We start from the raw sequence: 24,218 nt of genomic DNA, 5'->3' as shown, positions 1-24,218 counted from the left end.
CGGCGGAATGACGCAGCACCTTACCGATGGGAGAGCTGCATGAAGGATGAAACTGCCACTATGTACCACCACCACCATCACCACCACCACCACCACCATAGCCGCCATCGTCGCCATTTACTACCGAGTTACGCGAACTTTGTCACATCGTTTACACGGCCGCCTCACCCCGCATTGGCCTGTCGTGTATCTTGCTCTAACTCGCACTGTCACCTTTTTGTATAGTTTTATTTTTATTTTTGAAAATCAACCCCCACAAAGAATGATCTAAGACGGCCTTTCGTTGCACTGCGCACAATTCTAACTGTCGTTACCCGCTTCTGATCCTAGTCGTAACTGTCGCTGTCGCTCCTACTACTTCTGCTACTGCTTCTTCAACACTGCTGCCATCTCTGCTCTTGCTGCTCGCATGGCCTCGTCCTACGCTCGCAATGGCTCGCCAGGACGTGGCAGATCGACCAGCCCGCGCCCACAATCTCCAGACAGCGACATAGGCTCGAGCCTGATGGGTGCACTGCCCGATGTAGCCGTTCCCATGTCCATGTATTGGCCTTCCGGCAGGTGATGCTAACATTGTCTCCAGACGCGCCATCTGCAAGCCTTTGGGAAAAAGGTGTCGGCCACGGCGGGCAGCTTGATCGGCGGCGACGCCGTGGGTCAACACTACCAGACGGCTCTGGGGGAGCTCCACCGCGAACTTCGACGGCCCATGTTACAACGATCCGTCTTCTCCTTCGCCCAAACCACTCCCCGCGAAATCGTGCGGTCGCGTATTTCCGTTCCCGAGATTCAACAGCGAGCGCTGGCCTACATCCCCGACGATATCCTGCACAATATACCCGAAGACGATCACGAGTTCTCTCTTTTCCAAGGCTTCCAAGCCAGTGTCCCCGACGAGCCTCTCACCCGGGGGAAGAAGCACGGCAGGCACAATGCGCGCGGGCAACGACTGATTGGCGGTGGCGATGATGAAGATGACAAGAACGTACCGCCTTCTATGCAGAAGCTGCGTAACCAGAGACACAGTATGACACACCGACTAGAGATGATGGCCGTGCGAAAACACATGTGTGTGGCGGAAATCCACGAAATCGATGACAAAATCGCAAATCTCAACACCATGCGCAAAATGGTGCTGGATCGTTTGGCTGGATTAGAGATGGAAGAGTCGGAGCTTGAACAAGACTTGCTGAATGTGGACAACCAAATCGAGGACCTGGAAGAAGAGCTGGAAGATGAAGCGGCTTTGGCCCCCAAGACTCTGAGTCCGCGTTCGGATGCGTCAGGAGAGGGAGCGTCAGACGACTTCATGTCGGAGTCGATATACCAGAAGATTAACTCGCCAAGGACTAAGAACAAGCGTAGACTAGCACATCGCAAATCTATGCCTATACTACACGAGCACTTACAGGCAGGGTCTAAGATCAAAGAGCTGCCCGCACACATGGACTCCATCACGGCTCTGGACTTTGACGCACCGTGGGGCATGCTCGTCACCGCAGCATTGGACGACACAGTACGAGTATGGGATCTGAGCGCGGGAAACTGCATAGGCATGCTCGAGGGTCATCTCTCCTCCGTGCGTTGCTTGCAGGTTGAGGACAACATCGTAGCCACTGGCTCAAAGGACGCAACTATTCGCCTCTGGGACCTGAGCAAAGCGGAGTATGCACCCATGAACAACCGAATCAACAAGCACAATGATGAAGACGAAGGCGAGGACGACGGTTTGGCCTTTGAAAACCCATCTGATGCTCCGCCCCCACCACCCGCAACTATCATGCAAGACGTTCCTCTATTTTCTCTCGAATCTCACGTTGATGAAGTCACGGCACTCGACTTCCGTGGTGACACTTTGGTTTCTGGTTCTGCCGACAAGACCCTACGTCAGTGGGATCTGGTCAAGGGCCGTTGCGTCCAAACTTTAGATGTTCTCTGGGCAGCTGCTCAAGCAGAAGCTACAGCTGCAAGCACGAACAGCTTCCGTCCCACTGGCCGTGCTACGGACGCTTCGGCCGACTTTGTAGGTGCAGTGCAAGTCTTCGATGCAGCTCTGGCATGTGGAACGGCGGATGGCATGGTACGGCTTTGGGATTTAAGGAGCGGTCAGGTCCATAGGAGCCTGGTGGGCCATACAGGACCGGTTACCTCGCTGCAGTTTGATGATGTGCATCTTGTAACCGCGAGTATGGACAGGAGTATACGAGTCAGTCTTTTTCTGTACCTCCCCCAGCCGCTTTTCTATACTGATAGAAGGACTAGATATGGGACCTACGCACGGGCGCTATAGCAGATGCATATGCTTACGATCACGCCATCACGAGCATGATGTTCGATGCCCGCCGCATCGTCTCGGCGGCTGGTGAGTCTGTGGTCAAAGTTTACGACAAGACAGACGGCCGACACTGGAGTTGTGGTCCTGGTGTTGGCGTTGATCAAGACGACAAGACATCTCATGCAGTAATTGAACATGTGCGCATCAAGGACGGATATCTTGTTGAGGGGCGGCGGGATGGCACGGTTGGTGTGTGGTCGTGCTAGCATATCGTGCAAGATCTATGTACATATTGTTGTTTTGTATGCATAGCGAGCCTTGTTAGGAGAGCGAGGACTTTGTAAGATACTATGTATGCACTCTGAGGCGACTACCTTGTCATGAGCGAGGTCTAGATGCAGACTACCTACGAACGGGACAGGTTCAAGCCAGTGGATTGGGCTATCAACCTGTCACGATAATGAGCAGTTAGAGACTCGATGGAAGTCTGCGGATGATGTGCGGGCCAACAAGCGACGGTCAAGGGAGACCATAGATGGGGTAGGGGTGAACGTGCGGTATGAACCCCTGTCACAAGACCCCTGTCACAAGTGACGTAATCCTGATCAACCGATAAACATTCCCAGCTGCATGGTCACTCCACGACTTCGTGCTCCGAGTAAGTTTTAGGATACATCCTCCTCTGCCAGACATTCGCTTCTCCTATTAATCATAATCACCTCTGCGTACATCTTATTTGAGCCATTGCACCATTGTGTAGGTAGGCAATTGGAAACGAGGGATTTTTTAAAAAAAACAGAGGAAAAAGAGAAAGGAAAAAGGAAAACAGGAGGCCATTGCTGCCGCCATGCTGCCGCGACAGCTCGCCGCTCTCCGGGTCTCGAGAGCCTCACTGTCGTCCACAAGGTTGTCACGATCAATACTACAAAGTCCAATTCGACCATCATCCAGCAGTGCGACGGCTGCAGGGCCGGCGAACCGCACACAGCAGACAGCAGTAAGCCTGAAGTCTGCCTCCTTCTTCAAGCCCAGTTCGGCGACACTTATACGGTCACTGTCCACAAAACCGCTGCCCGTCACGAAATCGCGAGTCGGACAACTGGCCTACCGAACAGCGGCTGTCCTGGGCTCCTTTGTCGTGGTGAGCGGCGCTCTCGTAGTCGCCTTCTTCATCTACGACGCGTATACGTACAATGACGACCCTATTGCAACTGATATACCCGTCTCCGAACTCGCTTTGAACCCCAGAAGAGGAGGCCCTAAGAACTTACCCATTGCAGACCGTTTCGTCGACGATGACGACAGCGCCGAAAATAAAAAGGTCAAACACAAGCCAAAGTTGGTTATACTTGGGACGGGATGGGGCAGCGTGGCGCTATTGAAGCAACTGAATCCAGACGAATATCATGTGACTGTCATATCGCCATCGAACACCTTCCTCTTTACGCCCATGCTCCCATCAGCCACCGTCGGCACGCTCGAATTGCGATCACTCGTCGAACCTGTGCGCAAGATAGTTCGAAGGGTACACGGACATTTTCTCAAAGCCAAGGCTGAGGATGTAGATTTCTCAGAGAAGCTCATCGAATGCTCGGCCTTTGATGCCAAGGGTGTTGAGCAGCGCTTTTACGTCCCTTATGACAAGCTGGTGGTGGGTGTGGGTTCAGTCTCCAACTCTCATGGTGTCAAAGGTCTCGAGCACTGTCACTTCCTCAAAGACATCAGCGACGCCCGCTTGATCCGTAACCAAGTCGTGCACAATCTTGAAAGCGCCTGTTTACCGACAACAACGGATGATGAAAGACGGCGGCTTCTTTCCTTTGTCGTTTGCGGTGGCGGCCCAACCGGCGTCGAATTCGCCGCCGAACTCTACGACATGCTCAACGAGGATCTGTGCAAACTCTATCCCCGTCTCCTACGCAACGAAATCTCTGTCCATGTGATTCAGTCTCGCAGCCATATCCTAAACACCTACGACGAAGCTCTCTCCCAATACGCCGAAACACGTTTCGCCCACGACAGTGTTGACATCTTGACCAATTCTCGCGTCAAGGAGATCCGAGCCGACAAGATTCTTTTCAGCCAAAAAGACGAAAATGGCAAAGTCATCACAAAGGAAATCCCAATGGGCTTCTGCCTCTGGTCCACGGGTGTCTCCCAGACCGACTTCTGCAAACGTCTCGCCGCAAAGCTTGACGGACAGAATAACAAACACGCTTTAGAAACAGACACACATCTTCGCCTAAACGGCTCCCCTCTCGGTGATGTATATGCAATTGGCGATTGTGCCACTGTTCAAAATAATGTATCTGATCACATCGTGAACTTCCTTCGCACCACCGCGTGGGAAAAGGGCAAAGACCCACAAGATCTATCAATCACCTACTCCGATTGGCGCGGCGTTGCGAAGCGCGTCAAACAGCGATTTCCCCAAGCCGCGAACCACCTCCGCCGTCTCGACAAACTTTTCGAACAATACGACAAGGATAAATCCGGGACCCTCGATTTCGGAGAACTTAGAGAGTTGCTGTACCAAATTGATTCCAAGCTAACGTCACTACCCGCGACCGCCCAGCGCGCGAACCAACAAGGCGTCTACCTTGCTCGAAAATTCAATAAGATGGCACAGGCCGCGCCCGGCATGGCTCTGAACGATGTGGATTATGGGGATCTAGATGATGCCGTGTACAAGACGTTTGAATATAAACATCTTGGGTCGCTGGCATATATCGGCAATGCCGCAATTTTTGATTACAATGGATATGGGTTGAGTGGGGGCCTCTTGGCCGTGTATCTATGGAGGGGTGTATACTTTGCGCAGAGTGTGAGTTTCAGGACGAGGTGTCTTTTGGCCATGGACTGGACCAAGCGGGCGCTTTTTGGCAGAGGTAAGTCAAATCCTCAACTCTCTCGACTTCCACAAAACTAATCATGTTGCAGATTTGATGAACTTCTGAGCTCATGCATAGTTTGCCTACAACTTGACGGCTTGGTATACGATAGATGAACCGACTTTCCCTCTAAATTTCTGTCTTGAGAAGAAGTGCTTCGTGACCATATACATATTCTCTGTACGTGGCTAAACGGTGTCACGATACTTGTATTGATCTCGAAGTTGCTATCCCCAAAAAGAGTTGGGCGAGTTTGATGCCAGTTGAAGACATGCAGCTGATTGAATTGGCCATGAAATAGATGCATGTGTGAAACAATTTACAATATACATGGGACAGCAGAAAGACGCAGCGTTGAGAGGAGTTGTGTCTTGAAGGAAGGCAGGGCCAGTGCCGTTTCAAGGCCGAGTGAGGTTGACACTAGGCGTGCAGCCTTGCTCTAATCATGGTCAGCTAGTCAAGGCGGAGATTTCTTGTAATGAAGCGTACTTTGTTCCTATCCTATGGCCTTTGGTTGTATGTGGTAGTGAATGGAGCTGGACACAGGTGCTGCTCTACCCTGGGTGGACCGTTGCCGACTGCGCCATGATTGGGTGGAGATGTTTACGGTAGATACAGTAAGTTAGGTGCAAGGCGCCCGGCGCTATAGGTAGTCAGAGCAAGCCACCAACAGTTCTCACAGGCTTGGCTACCACACATACCGGTACTAGTCTGACTGATCATGGAAGAAGACTTGTTCACATTGTACGCCAAAGGAATGCTCATAGGATTGTCTCGTCAAGGCATTCGCCTCCAATGTCAGCGCAAGAGGTACCCCATCGCCCGGTCTTGTCTGCGCTCGTAACTTCATCTGAAGATCTAGCCGGTCCCCAGGCTTCGCACAATCCCCTGGACAAGATCGGGGACGATGACCTCTCCGTCCAGACTCCAGGAGAACCAAAGGATTTGATTCGCGTGCTTGATGTCCATGCCGGCCAGGGCGATTCTATAACATGCACACTTCGCACCTGCTCCCTGCACTCGCCAGAAGCCTATGAGACGCTGTCCTATGTGTGGGGCTATGGGCCCAAATGCAAGACCATCTACATGACCCAGCGCAAGGACATGGCTGTGACGCAAGGTCTTTATGATGCCCTCGTCAGACTGCGTCATCCAACGACATCGAGGACGTTGTGGATAGATCAGCTATGCATTGACCAAGAGAACATGGCCGAGAAGAATCATCAGGTCAATCTCATGACCAAGATTTACAAGAATTGCACGCAATGTTTGATTTGGTTTGGTGAGATTCCCGCTTGCCTATCTGTACAAAGTGCGCAGGGGGTGTTCGACATCATCACCTTGCTGGCAGAGAATTACACGTCGCCCTCGTCATCACCTTCCTCCTCATGCTCGTCGCCGCCTACATCATCGTCCCCATCATCCTCTTCAAGCTGGCTCACCATCTCGCGTACAAACTCGCGTACACCCTCGCCTTCCTCATCTCGCTCCTCGTCACGCTCCTCGTCATCCTCTGCCTTCTCTCAGCCAACGCCACCACCCATCTACATACCCCCAAGCATCGCCACTCGGTCCCTCATCGACGCCACCCAGCACGCTTTCCACGTCTTCATGAGCAACCCGTGGTGGAATCGGATATGGACGGTTCAAGAGGCCGTGCTCCCCCCAACCTTGCTCTTGCACTGGGGCCCCCTCAACATCCCCTGGTCCACCATTGTGACCGCCTCACGGGCCGGATGGTTTGAATGGCCGCCACCAATCCACTCGTTTGACATGGCGAGCTTCAAGCCCGTGGTGCTAGGTCTCGATTTGACCAAGGAAGGAGAAACGCCGTTGGAGACTTTGCACAGGTGGCGGTATCGCGATGCGCTTGACCCGAGGGACAAGGTGTACGCCTTGGGAGGGCTATTGGATCCAGAGTATCCGATACCGAGTATCACGAATTGTGATTATACCATTGATGTTGCCACGCTGTATGCAAATGTTACGCTGGATTTGATTGAGTGGGTTGAAGGGCTAGAGTGTCTTGTTGGTTTGAAGATGCAGAGAAGCTCGGATTTGCCAAGTTGGGCGATTGATTTTAGACGATGTGACCTTGTCAATGATGGATATGCATGGTGGGATCCCTCCTTTAGATATGACTGGTTCAACGCGTCTGGTGAGGTCGAGTGGGCCGAGGAGAGGATGCGTTGTAACGGGACAGTGCTGTCACTCCAAGGAGTGAGGGTTGGCGTGGTGGAAGGCGTAGGCGAAGCGAGAATCTGCGAAAACGTGGATAACACAGAGTATGAGGAGCTCTTGGCCCAGTTGTCTGGCTCGAAGGCTCTCTTAGGCGTCTACTTGAGCACTGAGTCGGTGGACAGGACGTATCCAGACGACGAAATTTCGTATCAGGAAGCCTTTTGGAGGACCGCCATTGGAGATTTGGTTACAGATGAGACTCCGCAACGGCGAGCGACTGATGAGGACGTGCAATTGGTGGCCAGGTTTCTAGAGGACGAGGACATGGACACGGAGGTTGTGTATTCGCTTCGTTGCATGCTGATGAACCATGCCTTCTTTTTGACCCGTGAGGGATACATGGGTATCGGACCAACTGACATCATGCCAGGTGATGAGGTTTGGATTTTGGCCGGTGGCTCTGTGCCTTTTGTATTGCGGCCGACAGGCTTGGTGGATCGGTCAGCTAGCTCAAGTCCGCAGTATGCATCCGGACACATGCTCGTAGGAGGTAGCTACGTCCATGGATTCATGGACGGAGAAGCTGAAGAGGTGTTGATCAAGAATCTGATCGAGGTGCATCTGCATTGACCGGTAGATGGCTTGCAGAGTTGGTTGTGCAACCTATTCGATATTTTAGGTTTCACATTGGAGGGCTCTTCAGAGAAAGCAAAGGTAGCAGGACAATGAGTGTCGTTGATATTGATGACATGTTATCGAAAAAAAAAACCCCACTCTATTCAGCACGTCAAGGCCACCCTGTTAATAGCAGGAGCCAGATGCACATGCAGCATCTCGGCTTTGAATCCACCTTCCAGTTACCTAGCAACTCCCATCTCATCCTCTTCGTATCGCCATCGGGAATAGGCCCAAGTCCCGAGCAGGCACAGGTGGAACCCATTGCTTTTCCCCCCCAAGGTATGTATGTTGTAACACCAATGGCGCTTATAGCGGTGAGTGAATGAGTGGCCGCCTGGATTGCTCCGTAGAGGGAGCTTTGGAGGCCACTATAGACCAGAGACGAGTTGCACTGGAGAAACTCGATGAATATAGGTTGGAAGGAAAGCGCGTACTGAATGTGACAAGCTCTGAGATGGGGGACGCTTGAACGTTACCAGGCTTTGGAGAGCCAATCCAGTGGGAAGACTTGCGGACAGAGATGGACTTGGCTCATCACTGAATGAGAGGATATCACCGTGCGGGGGGGTGTTTTTGTTTTCAAGTCAATAGCTCAAGGTTTGCACACGATGCAGCCAAATTGTCCCTTTCGAGCCCATCGGTCCCCATAAGTTCAATGGATCAACGGGTCGGCATGGCAGGCAGCCTTGCGTTTCCCAGCACTGCGACCTGACATCCGTCGTGCCACAATTTTCGCGTGCCACCTGTACAGCCTGCAGTCCCCCCCCACTTGGCACGCCAAAGGACGCCGCTTCGTACAACCAGACAAGCATCGTACGAGTGGAGTAGGTCTGCGCTGACGCTGGTGAAGAGCCGTGAGCACGAGTGCAAACACGACACGCTGGTGAAGAGCCGTGAGCACGAGTGCAAACACGACACGCGTGAAGCGGGCGCTCCTCTGTAACGGTCTCCGAACTCGGCAGCGCTCTGGACATGGCCGTGGGCAGCCAGAAGGTTAGTGAGGGACCAGGATCTGTGGTCGGTGGCGAGGGCAGAGGGACAAGAAAGCTTTTTGCCGGGTCCGCGGCATCGGGATGTCAACATGCTCTGTGCAAGGCAAGCGACTGCGATTCCCAACACAGGGATCAGAAACGGCTTGAAGGTGGAGTTGTGCAATGGATGTGCATGGCATGGTTACCAGTGACTGGTCAAGCCTAGTTCGGGTGTAGCCTTGGTGTTGTACGGTGATGACGGATCGCACTGCACACAGAAGAGGGGGCGAAAGGGAAAAATGGGAAGCGGTGGAATGCGGCCAGCACTTGTTTCCAATGAGCAAGTGAGAGTTGGTGCATCATAAGCATGGCGTACTATATGGCGGGGAAGAAAGAGAGTAGGGGTGTGTCACAAGCATGGTTGTATAGCAGGGAGAGTAGGGACATGTCATGATATCTGCAGCCAACTCGGTGCCACTCACCGTTTCCGCTGCTGTTGGCCCACTAACTACGTCGATATCAATCGTAATGGTAGGGGAAGAAGGGCGAAAGCAGAGAAGAGGAAACCAACATGGGATACAGTTGAAGCTGGCCGACACTACCTAGACAGCTTCGTTTCCAGAGGTTTGTGAGTCGTCCACCGTGAGAGCTCTGAGCTTTGCCTCGACAGCGGCGACGATGTGGGGGTCAAAATGCTCTTCATTCTTACTCTTCTTGCTGCTGAGGTGCTTGTCAGTAATGTGTGGATTGGACGAGGAGGAAGAGAAGGCTATGATTGTATACTCACGGTGACCTTGTACAGTGTTCGCAGCGCTCATGGCCACAGCCAGGACACTGGGGGGAATGGTTGAGGAAGAGGGTGTAGCACTGTTCGCACTGCCATCGCACTCGTGTCCGCGGCTTCCGCCATGTTCGTCTGAACCTGTCGAGTTGCTTTTCCGCCTCCGAGTCACTGTCCGGCTCTGCATCGCCCGGGTAGCCAGCCGGCCATTTGGAGAGTTTGGCCGGTTCGCGGGGGCATTGGGTGCATCGGACGTGTTTGCAAGCCTCGCAGACGGTAGCCGTCGAGGGCGAAAAGAGGGCTTCGCACTTGTGACAGGTACGTCTGACGCGCTGCCTGGGCGGCTGGTAGGCCAGCTCGGTACCGGCGCGCGTGGTGATGGTGAGCACCTTGCGTCGTTTGATCTTGTCGGCAACCTCCTTGTCCCCTCCCTTTTCCTTGTCCTTGTCCTTGTCGGCCATGGCTGTCGTGTTCGTCGTCGTCGTCGTCGTCGTCGTCTTCTTCTTGGGATAGCGTGGGCACTTTTTGCAACGCTTATGCTCACACTGCCGGCACGTCTTGTCGGCCCCGTACATGGTTCCGCAGCGGTGGCAGCTACGGTGGACTCGCAGCCGAATCGCCTTTTCCACCCGCTGAACGGTCGAACAAGGGGCCGAGGGCACGATCCAGTCATGGGCGTCGAGCGTGAGGCCATATTTGGCGAAGAGGGCGCGGGCTCGCTCTTGCTGCATGACATTGCGGTCGAGCTGCTTGATCATGGCTGAAGGAGGAGGGGGAGGAGGAGGGGGAGAAGAAGGAGAGATGGCGGTGGGGGGAGAAGCAAGGGCCCTGTATACAACGTCAGCCAAGAAGGGTTCTGTCACCAAAAGGATGGACGTCTGCATGTTGCTATGTTGGTTGGTAGGTTGGTCATGTTCCGGGAGACGTACGCGGTGGGTGCGACTTCCTCTTTGCGCGGAGCTGGGTCAGTCGCCTGTGCAGCCGAGGAAGGCGCTGTTCCTGCTGGGACGGGGCTTGGGCGAGCGGGGGCAACGAGACTCTTGCCCGACTTTTCTCTCTTGAACACACTGCTCATCCTCTTGACGTATTTGCCCAGGCTCATGCGGCGAGCGTCGAACGAATCCTGTCGGGCTCCCGACTCGCCCGGGGTCGACATGATGGCTATTGGGAATGGCGATGACGCGACAGCACAAGTCTGTACCAGCCGAGAGGAGCGAGGACGGGCAAAGTGTGGACGACTTTGTTTGTTGTTTTTTGTTTTGTTTGTTTTGTTTGTTAGTCTGTTTGTACTCTTTTGTTTCGTTTTGTTTTGCTTTTGGTTTTCCTTTTCTTGTTTCGATCTTGACGGTCCCGTCGACTCGCAATGGGCGGAGCGGTGATGATGGCTCAGGGACGGGCAAGGCGTGTGGTGGCGGATGGGCGGATGGGCGAGTCACGTAGGTGGGCACTACGGTACAGGTAGGGTAGGGTGGAGGAGGAGGAAATGTACATGGATAGAGCAGTATAGATGTGTGTACCTATATATATACACGTGTTGTATACAAGTACCCGATGCCGGTAGGTAGGTACTCTGTAGTCCTCACTGGCAGAGAGTTGGGAAAGTGCAGAGCAGACAAAGGGCGGCCCGTTGATGACGACCAGGCGGGTCTCCCCAATCCGGGTATAGGCTGTTGGCTAGCTGTGGGCTGGGTGGCCACTCTCGTTGGTGTGAGCCAGCACATGCACATGCACATGCACATGCACATGCACACCCGCGGACGACTTGAACAGGACCGTGATGATGGATGATGGATGATGGATGATGGATGGTGGATGGTGGATGATGGATGATGGATGATGGATGATGATAGGTAGATTGCACAGCCGGTACAGGGAGCTGGAGAGAGCATTGTAACCATGCTGACCCGGCTGGCTTCATGGCCCGTTGGCTGGCGAGCCCCTGCAAGACCATGGCAAACGAGCATCATCCGCCGCCATGCATGCCGGCTGAGTGCGGCCAAATACCCTCACTCGCCGCCCCCTTCTCCTACTAGATAGGTAGTACTCTACTCCTAGTACCTCTCTCCGTGGCCATTTGGGAAATCAACCAGGAAAAACAGGGGGACGGCGGGCGGCGGGGATGGAGGACAGGCGGACAAAGGGGGGAAGGGTTTGGATGGTACTACTTCTGCAGATAGGGTGGTGGTACTACAGTGTAGGCACCTTACAGGGAGGAGGTGCCCATCTTTCCTCCAGGACCATACCATACCGCTCAGTACCAGAGTACAGCAAGTCGTACGGCTATCCGACGACAGGCAGTAGAGTAGTACTACCTACTATCTGCTGCTTCTGCTTTCTACCCAGGTAGCCCCCCGCAGTAAGGAACAACAGCACATGGATACACAGGGACATGGGCCATGTCCACATGCAGAGTCTAGAGTGCCTACTACTCTATACTCTACTCTACTACTCTAGAGAGAGTCCTGTTCGTGCCCAGAGACTACGAGACTAGAGTAGAGTACTTGGGTAGTAGTAGAGTAGTAGTAGTAGTACCATCCAGAGGACACATTTGGGAGGAGTGCTAGTAGAGGGACATACTATCCCTGGCCCCTCTTCCCTGTTGGTTGGCCGTTTGGCCGTTTGTTGGGAAGGGGCCGGGGGGCGTGGGGTCGCGTCCATTCCGCCGGGCACCTCCCCCAAGCAAAAATCCCATGGCAGCCCAACCGCCGCCTGCTTTGCTCCGGGGCCGCGGAGAGGAGGGGGGCTTGTCAGTCAACACGGCTCCCAGTCTCCCCTCTCTCCCCTCCACACTTGCCACTCTAGTACTCTACTCTATACCTAGAGTAGTACCCTCGAGCACAATGCCAGTCTTCTGCCATCCACCACCTCTGGCCATGCACCTGGATGGCCAAACACCCAAACACCCTGTGCACCCGGCTCTTGCAGCCTTGCAACGCCCAACCACTCCTGTCCACAAGGATTGGCTAAGCTCTATGCCAAGACCGAGGAATCCATGCATGCATGGAGGCAATGTGCCATGGATGGGCCGGCGGGGCGTTAACCGCAGTGCCTCGACAGCCCGTTTCTCTTTCTGGTGGAAGAATACAGGTGTAGTGCAGGCACGGTACCTACAATGGCAGTAGACATGCAGTACTACCGCCATGTCCCGTGTAGGTGTAGGTACAGGACAGGACAATACTACATGACTCCATCTCCATGGTACTAGAGTAGGGTACTCTACACAAGCACACGCCCAGTCCTGACACCCCCTATTGCACTCACTGACCTCGAGTGCCCATCCCATCACACCCGCACCAGCGGAACCGATTCCGCTGCACGCCCAGCAATGGCCGAATGGCCCCTCTCACTCACTACATCGAGTCTGTGAATCTTGTCCATTGTGCCCGTCTGATGGAATCTAGAAAGAAGAAAAACGGACATCCCCCCCACTCGGCCAGAAGGTCAACGAGTAAAAAGTCGGGGCAAGCACGATGCGTCTGCAAATACAGCATGTCTCCAATGGCGTTCTAGGAAGCGAGTGGACAGAAAACTAAGAGGTGTGCACTCGTTGTACCTCTAATACAGACCAAGCCTCCCTCCACAAACAAACGCCTCTTTCGATGCAGCAAACACAAGACAGCTCTCCACCCCAATGCACGTCCACATCGCCCCTGCCACAACCTCACTCCTGCATCCTCATATCTTCAAAGTCGTCCAGTAACTGTTCCATCGGAATGGCCAAGCCATCATCGTCCTCGTCATCCCCCATTGTACTCTCCGTATCCATAGCATCCACATCCCTCTCCCTCTGCTTCTGCTCCTGCTGTGCCTTGTACAGGGCCATGGTCGCACGCAGCTCCTCGTCCTCTTCCACGTCCTGCAGGAACATCTCAAAGTCCTTCTCCATTCTGGCCTGGTCTTGTTTACGCGGCAACATCTCGCCCTCTTCCTTGTTCATCCGCTTCACCCGCCAGTTACGCTTGTTCTTGTTCTTCTTGGATCGCTGGTAGAACTTCTTGACGAGCATGACGTCGGGTATCTGCGAAGCATACTTGTTATTCGATTCCAGCACGTCAAACAGTTCGCTGTTGAAGTTGGTGTTGCTAAGTAGGTATCCCATGACCGAGTCGCCGACATGGAGGATTCCGCCCAAGTGGGTGCGACAGTAGTAGGTGGTGTCGTTGAGGCCCATGTCGGAAGCGCGGGCTACAGTGGCTTCGGCGAGAAAATGCTTTCCTACTTGCTTGCCTAGTGGGTCGATGTCCAAAACGATGAACTCTGTCAGTTCTTGTACGTCGGCTAGAGGCCGGAAGGGTGTCCGCCAGTAGACGTCGGTCGCAACATCGGCAGTCTGGAGGGTAGCAGGGTCAAGCAACTGTATCGATGTGCCAATACGAGTGCAAAGTGTAAGAGGAGCGATGTTGCCAATCTTCTTGGCGAGCGGGATGGGCAGGACTACAAGATCGTCTTTGCAGATGGGCACAATGTCGCACGAGAAGGAAAACTTGTAGTTCTTGGTCGAGGTATGGATGTCGTGTGAGATGAGCTCCTCTGATCGCTTGACGTTGACGGGGATGACGGCCTTGAGGAAGTCACAAAACGCAACGGCATGATTTCGCTGTGCGAAGAAGAAGTCGATTCCGTCATGAACTTCCTTGATGTTGATGGTGTCCTTGTGCGCCGCATGCTTCAAAATCAATTGCTCGAGGTACAAAAAAGTCCTCTTGTGCGGCACCTTTTGTCGTACTTGGACGCAGGCTCTCCATGTGTTGTGTGTATAACTCTTGGCGCAGTCGGGGCACTGCTGGTAATTTTGCGTGTATTCGACCTCGAACGTCTGCTGCATGATGGCGCCCTCGTTGAGTTCGCTCTGGACCGTGATCTTAACCTTGATCCTCCTGCTGTGGGGCTCTGTCCAGATGAAGCTGGCGTCGATGATGCGCAGCTTGTTCAGTCCTCGTAGTTTCTTGAGGCAGAGCGCCAACAGCTCTCGTGATTCGGGATGAGCGACGACCCAGCTGGTCGGGGGTGAAAGCCATCGATCGCAGTCACGACACATGAGGAGAATGGCCTCACGCTGGATGCCACCGGTGACGTCCGTCTTCAGCTTGATGCAATCGTAGCAAAAGGCTCCGTTTAGCGTGCCGTCGACGGCCGCACCGCAGTCGGCGCAGAGAATCGTCGCGGCATTCTTGGGCGCTGCGGTAAAGGCAATCCCGCTGTCCACCTCCATGGCTATTGCGCAGCGTCTTGTTCCCAACAGAGTCTTGTTAAGAGCGGAAAGGAGATGTTATGCTGTTTGGATCTGGTGGTGTGCACTGGTAAATGGCTCTCCCTCCCATGCACTGTGTAGGATGAAAGGAGAGGGGTGAGTGGTGTAGTGTAGTCTTATCCAATCCTTCTCTTTTCTTCCTTTCTTCTTCCTGCTTCCTTCTGCTTCGTTATTCGTTGTTGTTCCTACTGTTTGTCGATTCCCCACCGTTGGAGTCGAGAATGGAGGCAAACTGTCTGCTTTGGAAATTCACTCCCCTCCAGCCCACCCAATATTTTTCTCATGCAGTCATGGGACTTTTGCGCCACCTTCTTATCTGTCTTATCACCACGTGCAGTGGCGCGTGCATCCCATGCCCAATGAGGCAAGTCTCCAGGCCGGTCGGCATTTCAATCCGCCGACATGGATTTGTGCACAAAAGTTGCGAACTGGCGATGAGGATGAACGACATCATCAGCACGAGATTGCGACCAAGCGACCAAGCGACCAGTATAGAGTGTTGCTAACACACTAGTACCCAGTACTCTCCCCAATCCAGGCTGCCAAAATGTCTCTCTCGCTCTCGCGTGTAGCTTCTTCCAGATTCATCTGTCATGCTTGTCGTCGGGCTGCTGCCCAAAGTGCCAAACCGAATGCGCTGTTGGCACATGGCTCCATCAATTTGTCAACAACATCATCCAGACTATCAAGAAGCGGATTCAGCACCATTGTAGCAAAGTGGACCGATCAGCAGCATGATCCCCCAGTCGACGCCTCCCATATTGCATCCTTAGACAACCAAGTCAAGGCTACAACACCAAATCATGGACCAAAGCCCTTGGAACCCTCACAACAGACGACATCGCCTACTGCTGTGCCGCAAGCCACTTCTATTCCATGGTATTTGCGAACTCAAGTGTCTGTGCCATCGCCTATACAGCCTGCCCAGATCCCCGATCTTCCAGCCAACCCACCACCGCTGCTCGAGACCCTCCTTAAATATATATCAGTTACGGCGGGCCTCGATGACCTATCACTACTTGATTTGCGACATCTAGACCCTCCACCTGCATTGGGGCCAAAACTGATCATGATTATCGGCACTGCACGCTCAGAAAAACACCTCCATGTGGCTGCCGACAGATTCTGTCGATTTTTACGAAGAGACCATGGCTTGGAAGCGAATGCAGCTGGTCTCTTGGGTCGCAACGAGCTCAAGATTAAGCTGAGACGAAAAGCCAAGCGCATGAGGATGCTGGCCAACGTTGGGGGAGCAACGCCTGAGGGCAACATCGACGATGGCATCCGCACAGGATGGATTTGCTGCACGCTGGGAAAGATTGAAGCGCACCCAGAAGATTCAAAGATGCCGGGTGACGATGTCTCACACTTCATTGGCTTCAGGGACGTTAGGCCGGGTGTCAATATTGTGGTGCAAATGTTCACCGAGGAGAAGAGGGTTGAGACAGATCTGGAGACACTATGGGGTGGCGTACTCAGGACACATCAAAGGCGAGGCAAGACCGCCGATGAAGCTTTGCGGGACCTGGAGCAGGACCTCGATGACCTCGAAAAGGAAGCCGACGAGTCCTATGAGGATCTGTCGCCCAGTTCGCCGTCACAACGGCCGACAGATGTGCAAAAACGGTCCATTCCTTCATCTCCACGGCCGTCACCGGCTACAGAATTGAACCGACCGCAGCCATCCCCTGGTCATGTATTTCCATCGACTTCTGATAGCGTCTCGAGCAATCAGCTTCGCAAACTGCACGTGAAGGCCTGATGTAATCACGCCATGGCTGCCTTCGTTGCCTCTGCGTCAGACCGCCAAAATTTGGGAGCCATGTCTGATATGATTGCCGTTGATTCGCCTATCGAGAAATGGGGATAGTCATACCGTAGCCCATGGAGACTTGCTCGGACATGGGAAGGGTCTGCCGCACTACGGTGCAGCTGCTACATAGAAGAAGAAGTGGTATGAAATCGGCGCGGACTACACAAGGGTGACCGCGAACAGATCTTGCGTGATGGTGATCTGCATGCCACATGTGGTAGTGCCCTGCTTATTTCATGTACTATTTTACCGCGGGCGGCGCCAGAAGCTTACTATGCTGCCTAGACCCTACTCCGTGCACAGTACGGTATAGTTAGGACAAGGTGTGCACAGAGAGGATCATGGAGCGTCGCGTTCTGGGCAAACATGTTCTCTCTCATGTGACGACCACCTGGGACCTCTCTCTCATCGTCTTCCAATGGCCGAAGCTTTGCACTGCCTTACCTAAACTTGATGCTTCCCGCCTTTTCTCAATCGAGATACAGAGTAAGTATTGTATGTTCTCAGCGTGACGCTCCGAGAAACAAGCTTGGGCACAGGGCACCACGGTGGTTCGTCTTTTATGCTTTGAGAACCCCGGCCTGCCCTGCCTAGACACGAGCAGCGCAAGGAACACCTTGCAGTCTCGACCCAGGCCCGAAGATCTTTCGAGCCTCAACAACCACCATGCCGGCATTCCCGTGCTTCTTATGAAACTACAGACGGCCTTAATCCTGCTTACTGTGTTCGCCCGAGTCCGCAGTCATTTTTGCTGGAAATTGCTGCTGGCCACACCTGTGAATTGAGCGGTACTTACCGGTACTGCCTGGAATCCCCAAGGACAACCACCCGATGATGCTACTACGAGTTCATCTTGCACATCGACGGCATCGCTAAACTAGGTGTCATGTCATATCCATTTATATCCTCTAGAGGATTTGCAGCCGTTGCCGGTCCAATGATCGACCTGTCACAATGAAGTTGCCTTGTGTCCTACTGTGTACATACATAGGTCGGTGCACACTTTCGAGAGAACCGCCGAGGAGCACCACCTAGGGAGAGAACCTTACTGGGCACGCGAGATTCACGAGTCAGACTGTCCGTATTTCCATGTGGCTTTGCGGCTTGAGGACAAAGACCAAAGCGCGCCGATCAGGGCTGACTGCAAGGTTCAGCTCTGTGGGAAACTCTGTAGCTTGCGGATAGTACAACAGCGACCACTACTGCCGCCCGTGAGGATTTACACTCTTTTACCAAGCTTTCTCCACTTCTTCGACATTTGCCATCTCTTACACACACCCGGTTGACTGTAAAAGGCCTGATTGTCACCATGACGGAGCATTTTGCCAATATTGTCGCGACCATGATGGCACATCCCCCTGATCGAAATGCGCCTTTACCGCTTGCGAATCATAAGAGCACAATGTTTGGCGTCACAATATCCTTCCATGTAGGTTCAGCCCGAGGAAGTAATCGCCCGTATGCTTAGATCTGACTTGAACAGGTTGTGAGCTGGCTTTTCGTGGGTTTCCGGCTTCATACACGTTTTCGTGTTGTCCGTGAACCAGGTTGGGACGATGTCTTTGTCGTCCTTGCAGCCTTGTTTAACCTTGTATCAGTGATTGCTTTTCTCGGAGGTACCTCAGCCCGTTTCACCTCTAGACAGCATTGCACACTAACACTGGCAAAGGCACAAGATATGGTCTCGGACGCCATTTGATTTACAACCTCAATCTGATCCAGCAGACGATGCAGTGGCTATATGTGACCAATGCCGCCTACCACACTACCACAGCCTTCATCAAAATCTCACTGCTTCTCCAATACTTGAGAATTTTCCGCGACGGTCTGCGCCGCCACGTCTGCCTCGTCCTACTTGGCATTGTCATCGTATGGGGCTCGGCCTTCGCTTTCATGACTTGGGTACCATGCTTTCCGATCTCTGGATTCTGGAACAGACAAACTGACCCACCACCTAAATGCTATGGCTTCGGATATGACAACATGGATGAGGCTAAGATTGCAGTTCTCTGTAAGTTCACACCTCGCTGCCCTGGCTTTTGCTGAAGTTGACACGTGCAAAGCTTTTTCCATTTCCAACATGGTTCTCGATGTTGCCATTTTCCTTATTCCGCTTTCGGAGTACTTCAAGCGGAATATAGGAAAAAAGCAACTATTTGCTATGACTGGACTGTTCTGTCTTGGCTCAATGTAAGTGACTCCAGACGCTTCCGGGCTCCGTCTAGTGGTTAACCCCTCCAGTGTTGTACTGATGTCCATTCTTCGCCTTTGGACCACTTTCAAACACAGCAGGGATACGGAACAAGGCTTCGACTTCACTTGGTGGTATCCCCAAGTCCTCATCATCTCGTGTCTCGAGGTGGATTTTGCTATCATGTGCGCCTCCATGCCCATTTTCTGGCCCACGGTCATTGCTTCATTTGGCCAAATTTTCGTCACGAACGAGGTCCGCGTAACACACCATCAGCGACTTGTAGACAACGGCGGCGACAACTTCGAGATGGACAGATCAAATTCACTCAAAAGTAGTACGAGTACCCAAGGCCTCACGCATGTTGGAACTAGCGAACAGAAACCATACTATTTGGATGGATTCGACCCAAAAAAGAACAATTCTGGTGTTTCGGAGGTTCAGGTACAGTCACACAACTAAGATACACGCACGCTATAAGAGGGCAAAGGTCAATCCTGTGGTTCTACCAGGTGACTTGACATTTCACAACTAGAGTCTCTTGGTACTCACGGCGTTTCCCAGCCTGCTCATGGAACTCGGACGCAAAAAATGGGATATATGTCCCGGTTGTTCCAATCTTCAGCTAGGTCGTTTCGTCGTCTCTCCCTGGAAAGGTCTCGACCCTGCCAGAGAGTCTCCAACGCCTTATCGTAGCCCTCCTGATGACCGCAGCGACTGCGAAAATTGTACTATCGCGGGGATACCCTTTCGGTGGCACATGACTACTTTATGCCTTCTGCGCACCTGGTCCCAACGCAGGATCCGATGCTGGTGGTATCCCGCGCAATCTGCACACCTCAAATTGGCGTATACCGCAGTTGTCGACAGTATGTACAGATTAGCATACAAGTCGTGCCCATGAAGGCCATGTTGATGGCCAGAAAGAAGTGTGTACATCCACGATGTATTAGATGAGAGAAGCGCGTGCAAATCGAAGATGCGAGGGACTCCAGTACATTGAGAAGTTTCAGAGATAGATTAATACACGAGGAAAGTCCTTGCGTGAAAAGCCAGCTCGAGTATGAAAGTATGGGTAGTGTGGAGGCGTGGTAATATGTTACCGAGAGCAGTGGGGTTCATGATGATGAGAAAAAACTCACGGGAAGTGTTTGAGTTGCTCTGGCATTATAAAGCCGGGATTTAGTGGAATGAGAGATGAACGGTGGAACAGCCAACATCAACCAATGGAAGTGATGTTTGGAACGATTATGATCTAACACTTCCATGACCATACCCGCTATAGTGACAGTACCTCGAGTTCGTCTTGCCATAAGACTCTCGTCATCCTCCTTCTGAATCGGTAGAAGAATTTGCTTTTCGTAATGATAGATTTGAAGCCCTCTAGAACCTCTACACGGCGAACGCTGCCTTGTGATACCGCCTACCTTCTGATGGGTCTTCGCAATTGCTTGACCTAACGGGATTAATGCTGAATGTCTGTCTTGGACTTCGTCGTCGCAGACGAATATATGAGCGGAGACTGACATTACAAATTCGTATGGCCTAGATGATCATGTATCATAGGTGCAATTCTTAATAAACCTCGGAAGACAGTTCTGACTGAAACCTGAACAGTATGTTTGGTTGCGAGAGAACTAGTACCGGTTCTTTCTCAATTGTTCATCTTGTGTATATGGAATGCCAGTCAATACAATCACACTAAAGTGATCACTTCATGCCATCTCAGACCGTCATGTGATGGGAAAGCAATAAGCTTTCATTACTTTGATCTTCCTTCACAATGCAAACCGCAGTCCTTCAAGAAGTCTGACTGAGGTATGCTTGTCATATGTTTTTATCAAATGGAAATCATTTGAATCCTATTGCAAATGCGGTTTCCACAGCCTTCCAAGTGCAGCATTCCGTCTGCTTTTAGCATCAATTTCATGCACGAACTACTTCCCAATAGTACTGGCTCTTATCTCCTGTGGATCGATGCGATGGTCGCTATCCTGAACATGACTTCGGAGACTTGATCACTAACTGCTCATGTGCTTATGGAAGATTAGCGCAACATGCGATACCTACTAACAGTAGCAGGCGTTGGTCACAATCCAGGAGGCTGTTTCGACTTCTGGGCGGCCTTGTATTGCCCTTGTCAGCAGGGGCCACGATCTTTGCATAGATGCTGCCTAGGAAGAATCGTTTGATGCCTTCCTGAAAGCCTGCAAGGAAAGCCCACACAGTGCGCAATCTTTCTCAATCTCGTCATGGGGAAGGAGGGTTGTCAAAGGACAACAGTGACGGAATGGTGGTTGGTATGTTCTCTCTGAAAAAGGGAAAAGGAGCAATGCAGCGTGATCCAGGGGGGGGGGTGGCGGGGGGAACCATTGGGAGCATCACCTCTTTATTATGAACTACTGTACGGTACATTTCTCCATCTGGATTCAGACTTGATACTATTTGGCTGGAATGAAGTCATAAGTATGGCGTACCTGTTTTGCCTGAGTACCGTGCATTGGCGGGTCCCGTCGGTGCGGCGGAAGTCGTTGGAACCGCAGTCTCCTCCAACCCCTCCAGCCCCTCCAACCACGACGCCCACCACGGTTCATCTCCTCACCGCCATGCCATTGATCGTAGCTAACAAATGTAGCTAGGGATGGTTCACACGGCTCTCCTACTGATTGGACTTGTTTTGGCAGTAGACAAGACACTACGGGCCTGATTTTGGTGATGACAGGGGAAGCGCCGACTAGGGGCGCTTAATGCGTGCATGTGACCTGACACACCAAGAGCCTCATATGTGCGCTCATCTGGCAATGCATGTCGCAGCAAAGTATGAACTCATCGATCATTTTCTCGTAGCCTCATATATCATCTTGAAGTTGCCTGTTCCGCGTCCCTCATCCTCCATCACTCTTGGCACCTCAGGCAGCACTTTGTCTGCGAACTTTCTTTTCGTCTTTCATCATTCTATTCGTTCATTGTGCTGGTCACTTTCCTCAACGCTTCTCATACTTTTATTTTCGTCGTGGAATAACAGGGCATCGAGTCATCATGTATACATCAACTTTCGCCAATCTCTTCGTCTTGCTCTCGGTCTTCCAATTTGTAGCCGCAGCCCCCGAAACCCACTACCCAGCTGCCAAACTTGAAGTCCGGCAAGTCTCCGCTACACCTTCACAGGCCGACCTATGCCTTGATTACGAACGCACAGCCAATATGTCGACCATCGGTGCCAACAGTTCCTACAGAACCATCCTGTTGCAGAAGTCAAATGTCGGGACCATTTCTAATGCTCGTATGATGGACGCTGCAATAAAGAAGCTGCCCGCGCTCGCGGCCGATCAAACACTCAACACTGTCTGCGGAAACTGGACAGAGATTGCGCTTAGGGAAGCAGAGGCGAACTTCACACAGGGCATTGTTGCACAATTCACGACAGACGGCATGAAATTTGAAACCAAATCAGGGGCCATCGTTATCAGTGTCGTTGGCCTTGTCGCCGCTGTGTTGTGTGCTACTTGGATCATACCCGAATAAGACGACAGATGAAGAAACAGTGCAAGTGGAGAAAGATGCCAAAGCAAGATGGGGGACAATGATATACCTAGACTCGAACGCTAGCCATACTTATCTGGGAAATAAGATTGGTCCAACAGTACCTCACAGCCAAGGCTTGATGCTGAAATGCACAACCCCCAATCTAATTTGTTAGCCACTCCGTTAAACCTTGCTTCCCGTCTCCGCTCAACATTGTCCGAACGGCAAAGTGAACATGCTGCATATTATGTCTGGAGTCATCACCATTAAACACTGAAACTAAGACCGCACATGTGGGAACAGTAGAAGACGCAGGTATAATTCAAGAATAGATGCGTATATACAAAGTAAGTATGTCCAAAGAAGATATTTGTATGTACAAAAGTAAGCCAAGCGATTTCATCACTTTTCGTCGCTCTCACGACTCATACCAACGTGTCCAACTAATCGCTTAGAAGGTAACGACGCCGACACCAGCGCTCTTAGCAACAATAGCACAAACATCTGCAGCAGGATCGGTGGTGTAAGTGTAAGGAGCCTTGTAGGAGCCCTTCTTGGTGATCTGCGTGGGACTGTTGGTGAACAGGTTGCCGGACTCCGTTGCAAAGCCCTCCTCGTCAGAGTCAAGGTTCGTGACAATGGCACGGTCAACATCGGTGAAAGAGGTCTGTTCGACCAGAACCTGAGCACCCATGCGACTGTTGACACCAGAGATACCACCGTTGTAGCAAGAACTGTAGATATGACCGGTACCGAAGCGGATGGATGGAAGACGCGAGTTCACGCGGACGAAGTCGTTGTGGTGGTAGGTGACACGAAGCTTGCCACGGTCCTTCGCACCGTTGTTGTCGCTGTGGCCAACGAGGGAACCCTTCCACTGGATCTTTGTTAGTATTGGTCATGGTGATGGGGAGTTCGATCTGACTTACGTGGTCGTGGAACTTGTTCCATGAAAAGGTGAGTTCATCAGCACCATGCTTAGCATCCAGGAGACCATCGTAGGTGTCCTTGTCGCCGGTCATGCCAACGGAGGAGAAGTCGTTGTGATCAATCCAGACCTTGGTGGATTCATCGATGTCAATCAGATCCTTACCCGCAGGCGCGCGGAACAACTTCAAGTTACGGATGATGACGTTGGAGACCTTGCGGATCTGGAATCCACCGTCGGTCAATCCGGCGTCGCTCCCAACACCCAATATGGAAGTGTTGCTGGTAGCGATTTTGACGATACCACAACCAGTGAGGGTCCCCTTGATCTTGATCACACCTCCGGCCTTGGCCGCCTCAGTAAGCTGGGCACAAGAACTGACAGTGGTGCCAGCACCGCTTCCACCTCCGGTTGTGCCAGCAGCGAAACCAACGAGTTCATCGACCTTGGCAGCACGCTTTTCAAGGGGGGCACCGTATGCTGTGGAGGCAGCGGTCAGTGCCGCAGTTGCAATATTGAGGAAGTGCATCTTGATATGTGGCTAGTCGTTCGTTGTTGGAGAGCGATTGCAAGCAATGTCTGGGGTATATCGAAGAGAAAGCAAAGAAGGGAAGAGATCGACTCTTGGTTGAAGGATAGTACTGAAGGGTGGCTCTCTCGAAATGATGCTGAAAAAAGATTTTCTCGATGGCGACACTAGAGATCTTATATACCCAGCTGTTGAGACTTTCTA

General features: G+C 52.4%; 11 protein-coding genes across 11 annotated transcripts; 7 read left to right on the top strand and 4 right to left on the bottom strand.

Annotated features, from left to right (window-relative positions):
- Positions 1 to 409: 409 nt before the first annotated feature.
- MDV1 (Mitochondrial fission protein) lies at positions 410 to 2,541 on the top strand (the record flags this gene model as incomplete). Its single annotated transcript, XM_003837058.1, has 3 exons — positions 410 to 523; positions 584 to 2,206; positions 2,263 to 2,541. The coding sequence occupies 3 exons, from the start codon at positions 410 to 412 to the stop codon at positions 2,539 to 2,541; spliced, it is 2,016 nt and encodes a 671-aa protein (XP_003837106.1).
- Positions 2,542 to 3,122: 581 nt separating this feature from the next.
- Positions 3,123 to 5,232, top strand: IAQ61_003556 (uncharacterized protein; the record flags this gene model as incomplete). The annotated part of the gene is made up of 2 exons (XM_003837057.2): positions 3,123 to 5,163; positions 5,216 to 5,232. The coding sequence occupies 2 exons, from the start codon at positions 3,123 to 3,125 to the stop codon at positions 5,230 to 5,232; spliced, it is 2,058 nt and encodes a 685-aa protein (XP_003837105.2).
- Positions 5,233 to 5,961: 729 nt separating this feature from the next.
- On the top strand, positions 5,962 to 7,977 carry IAQ61_003555 (uncharacterized protein; the record flags this gene model as incomplete). The annotated part of the gene is made up of 1 exon (XM_003837056.2): positions 5,962 to 7,977. The coding sequence occupies one exon, from the start codon at positions 5,962 to 5,964 to the stop codon at positions 7,975 to 7,977; it is 2,016 nt and encodes a 671-aa protein (XP_003837104.2).
- Positions 7,978 to 8,997: 1,020 nt separating this feature from the next.
- Positions 8,998 to 9,222, top strand: IAQ61_003554 (uncharacterized protein; the record flags this gene model as incomplete). Its single annotated transcript, XM_066096012.1, has 1 exon — positions 8,998 to 9,222. The coding sequence occupies one exon, from the start codon at positions 8,998 to 9,000 to the stop codon at positions 9,220 to 9,222; it is 225 nt and encodes a 74-aa protein (XP_065953888.1).
- A 376-nt stretch (positions 9,223 to 9,598) lies between these two features.
- Positions 9,599 to 10,933, bottom strand: IAQ61_003553 (uncharacterized protein; the record flags this gene model as incomplete). Its single annotated transcript, XM_066096011.1, has 3 exons — positions 9,599 to 9,716; positions 9,784 to 10,605; positions 10,707 to 10,933. The coding sequence occupies 3 exons, from the start codon at positions 10,931 to 10,933 to the stop codon at positions 9,599 to 9,601; spliced, it is 1,167 nt and encodes a 388-aa protein (XP_065953887.1).
- Positions 10,934 to 13,438: 2,505 nt separating this feature from the next.
- On the bottom strand, positions 13,439 to 14,989 carry NMD3 (ribosome-binding protein; the record flags this gene model as incomplete). Its single annotated transcript, XM_003837054.1, has 1 exon — positions 13,439 to 14,989. The coding sequence occupies one exon, from the start codon at positions 14,987 to 14,989 to the stop codon at positions 13,439 to 13,441; it is 1,551 nt and encodes a 516-aa protein (XP_003837102.1).
- Positions 14,990 to 15,575: 586 nt separating this feature from the next.
- ATP25 (ATPase synthesis protein 25 mitochondrial) lies at positions 15,576 to 16,790 on the top strand (the record flags this gene model as incomplete). The annotated part of the gene is made up of 1 exon (XM_003837053.1): positions 15,576 to 16,790. One exon carries the CDS (start codon positions 15,576 to 15,578, stop codon positions 16,788 to 16,790), a length of 1,215 nt encoding a protein of 404 aa, XP_003837101.1.
- A 1,360-nt stretch (positions 16,791 to 18,150) lies between these two features.
- IAQ61_003550 (uncharacterized protein) lies at positions 18,151 to 19,494 on the top strand (the record flags this gene model as incomplete). The annotated part of the gene is made up of 5 exons (XM_003837052.2): positions 18,151 to 18,270; positions 18,325 to 18,457; positions 18,511 to 18,852; positions 18,905 to 19,031; positions 19,083 to 19,494. 5 exons carry the CDS (start codon positions 18,151 to 18,153, stop codon positions 19,492 to 19,494), a joined length of 1,134 nt encoding a protein of 377 aa, XP_003837100.2.
- Positions 19,495 to 20,150: 656 nt separating this feature from the next.
- IAQ61_003549 (uncharacterized protein) lies at positions 20,151 to 20,561 on the bottom strand (the record flags this gene model as incomplete). The annotated part of the gene is made up of 1 exon (XM_066096010.1): positions 20,151 to 20,561. The coding sequence occupies one exon, from the start codon at positions 20,559 to 20,561 to the stop codon at positions 20,151 to 20,153; it is 411 nt and encodes a 136-aa protein (XP_065953886.1).
- Positions 20,562 to 22,071: 1,510 nt separating this feature from the next.
- Positions 22,072 to 22,557, top strand: IAQ61_003548 (uncharacterized protein; the record flags this gene model as incomplete). The annotated part of the gene is made up of 1 exon (XM_003837051.1): positions 22,072 to 22,557. The coding sequence occupies one exon, from the start codon at positions 22,072 to 22,074 to the stop codon at positions 22,555 to 22,557; it is 486 nt and encodes a 161-aa protein (XP_003837099.1).
- Positions 22,558 to 23,008: 451 nt separating this feature from the next.
- IAQ61_003547 (uncharacterized protein) lies at positions 23,009 to 24,014 on the bottom strand (the record flags this gene model as incomplete). Its single annotated transcript, XM_003837050.1, has 2 exons — positions 23,009 to 23,434; positions 23,487 to 24,014. 2 exons carry the CDS (start codon positions 24,012 to 24,014, stop codon positions 23,009 to 23,011), a joined length of 954 nt encoding a protein of 317 aa, XP_003837098.1.
- Between the last annotated feature and the right edge of the window lie 204 nt (positions 24,015 to 24,218).

This window comes from Plenodomus lingam (genome assembly GCF_022343315.1).
Source record: "Plenodomus lingam strain CAN1 chromosome Unknown contig_18, whole genome shotgun sequence".
NCBI classification, from domain to species: domain Eukaryota; kingdom Fungi; phylum Ascomycota; class Dothideomycetes; order Pleosporales; family Leptosphaeriaceae; genus Plenodomus; species Plenodomus lingam.
Note: the sequence above shows the minus strand (reverse complement) of the source record. Positions and strands in the feature narration are given on the sequence as shown.